Source organism: Galeopterus variegatus, unplaced genomic scaffold (genome assembly GCF_000696425.1).
Source record: "Galeopterus variegatus unplaced genomic scaffold, G_variegatus-3.0.2 Scaffold6957, whole genome shotgun sequence".
NCBI classification, from domain to species: Eukaryota; Metazoa; Chordata; class Mammalia; order Dermoptera; family Cynocephalidae; genus Galeopterus; species Galeopterus variegatus.
The window spans coordinates 80,687-83,111 of NW_007733068.1; the positions used below are offsets into that span (position 1 = coordinate 80,687).

A 2,425-nucleotide genomic window follows, 5' to 3' on the forward strand; every position below is an offset into this window, starting at 1 on the left:
CCTGTGCTAGAGCTTATCAACTTGAGGATGACATGAGAGAGAATAAAAACATTGCTTGACACAGCATCAGGATCCATAAAGCTGCCATAAACCTCATGGACCATTAGAGCTGGAAGGGACCTGAAACCCAGAGATTATCTGGTCAAAGAACTCCTAATCCATTCACTGGACAAACTGGGACATGCTGGAATTATGGGTTGGCAGGAATATGTAGAAATAAATGCATGGTTTATATTTGAAATCCCAAACTCCCAATTATATGAGAACAGAATGGGCATTTATGGCTTGAAAGCCGAACCAGTGAAGATTGGCATTTTAGCCAAGAGTCAGCCAAATGTGGGTCAAGAGTATGATGTGATTCCAAATTCCACTACCCAGAGTAAGACAGCACCACTCAACTGTTTCTCTGGAATATTACATCAGGAGTCACAGCTTAATATGTGAAGAAGGTTGAAGAAATTGAAGCAGTTTAAACTGGAGGATGCATATAACAGGATTTCAGAAACTGCAGAGCATGGCAATGCTATACAAGCCGAGAATGAACTGGTTCTTACTGTCAGCGTTTATTTGGGGAGCAGGAGGCAGGGGAGAAAAGAAGTCATGATGGCAGCTGCTCACAGTGCTTGTAGCTGCTGGGATGCTGGGATGGAAAATATTCAAGTGTTTAATTCCCCCTTTAGGTCATAAAGCATGAAATATTTAGTCAGTAGAAGGGACCATTCATTTTTCCTTAAACAATAGCCCAACATCTGAAGGAAAAAGGCAACTTCATTATGAAAGGAGGAGCTATCATTATGACCAGGCAAACAATGTGCTCCCAGATGGAAACTGGGGAACGCTATCTTTACGCTGTACCACACTCTTCCCTTATCTGCCCTGAGTCCAAGATTGCCCTCAGAAGACACAACACATTGACTCCTGCTAAATCTACTCCTTGTTATATATGACAGCTCTTGAAATATTTAAAGACAGACACTCCCTGAATCTTTGCTGCTCCAGGAAACAGATCACTAATTTCTTTGACAGTTTATTAAATATCACACACGCCATAGTTTCCAGATTCCTGCCACCTCCTAAGAGAACAATTTAGAGTTTAAAAAAATTATTTTTATATGCATGATTCCATTTCCCCTGTGGAGATAAGGGAGATAGGAGTTTCGCTGTGTGTGTGTATGTGTGTATGTAGGCAATCCATCTGAACAAAGTCCGTGATATTTGCATAACATATCAAATATAGAGAGCTAGAAAGTGTCAGGTCCAGGACTAAAACCAAGTCTATTAAGCCCATGTTCTTCCAGATTTTTTGTTAAACACTATGCAGTTTAAGGGGGCTCACTTAGTGTGGTTTGCAATATGGTAACAGAATTAATTTGTTAAATTCTCATGAATAGAAATAATAGACGGAACAGGATGGGGGTACAAAATCCTTTCTCTTGTTAGAATCCCCTTGTTTCTGTTACCCTCTATTCTTCTATTTCAACTCACCATGAAATTCCTACAGCAACCCTCTAAGAGGTAATAACATTTACCAAAAAAAACCTTCAGAGGTATCAAGTTCATACTGTCCCGGAGTCCTTTCTACAGACCTGTATTTGAAGCTGGTATCGTGGGTGAGCAGTTTTCCTTTTGACATGTTTCCGTCATGGATGGTAAGGTCATGGTAGGAACTCCGTAACTACCTGAGAAGACACAAAGTAGAATATAGTACAGAGGCAAATACACACATAACAAAAAATGAACATACAGTTATACAGGTATTTACTGTAACTTAGCTGTGTTCCTGAAGACTTTCAGCAAGTTAGTTTGGAACTCTGAACACAGTTTTGTCTATTGATGGAATTTTATAAATAGAGAATAGGTTCAGGGGCCAACCCACTAAAAGCTTCTTATACCCTTTTTAAGTGGAGGAGATAAAGTATTAATAATGCTGTAGAACTTAACCACCATGTGCAATCATGTTTCTATGGCCAAATGCATTCAGGATTCTGACTTAGGATGCCAGGAACACATTCCCCCCAGTGCAGTTGGCAGTCCCTGAGCTCAAAGCCACTGGTCCCTACAGCTGAGGTAGAGACCGTGGTGGTGGCAATTCTAACAGTAAAGTATGGCCTCCAGGGAACAAGGCATAAAATGCCTCAGGGAAGCAAGAATCTTCCTCCAGATCCCTGTTCAGGATCCTTCTTTTCTTCCTTACTCCCCAGGGATCCATCTGCTCTCTGGCCCGAGTAGAACAGAAAAAAGTAACCTTTCTCTTCATATGAAACAAAAATTTACATTAAAAAAAACTGTTACTGTTAGTAACAAATATGAAGTAAAGCGGATCCTCTCAATCCCATTTTTCACAGAGAGCCATTAAGGAAAGGAGACAGAGGGACAGGAGTAAGTTCATTTTTACACACAAAGGGCTGAAGCAATACTCAGGCGC

The 2,425-nt window shown here is 40.6% G+C and overlaps 1 protein-coding gene across 1 annotated transcript in view; it reads right to left on the bottom strand.

Moving 5' to 3' along the window:
• Window positions 1–2,425, bottom strand: part of LOC103606918 (inositol 1,4,5-trisphosphate receptor type 2-like) — a gene marked incomplete at its 5' end in the record, with an annotated part of 107,941 nt that overhangs the window by 71,443 nt on the left and 34,073 nt on the right. The window contains one exon of the mRNA XM_008591479.1: window positions 1,587–1,679. Within this exon, the coding sequence (XP_008589701.1) occupies window positions 1,587–1,679 (93 nt within the window). The remainder of the gene's footprint in view (window positions 1–1,586; window positions 1,680–2,425) is intronic.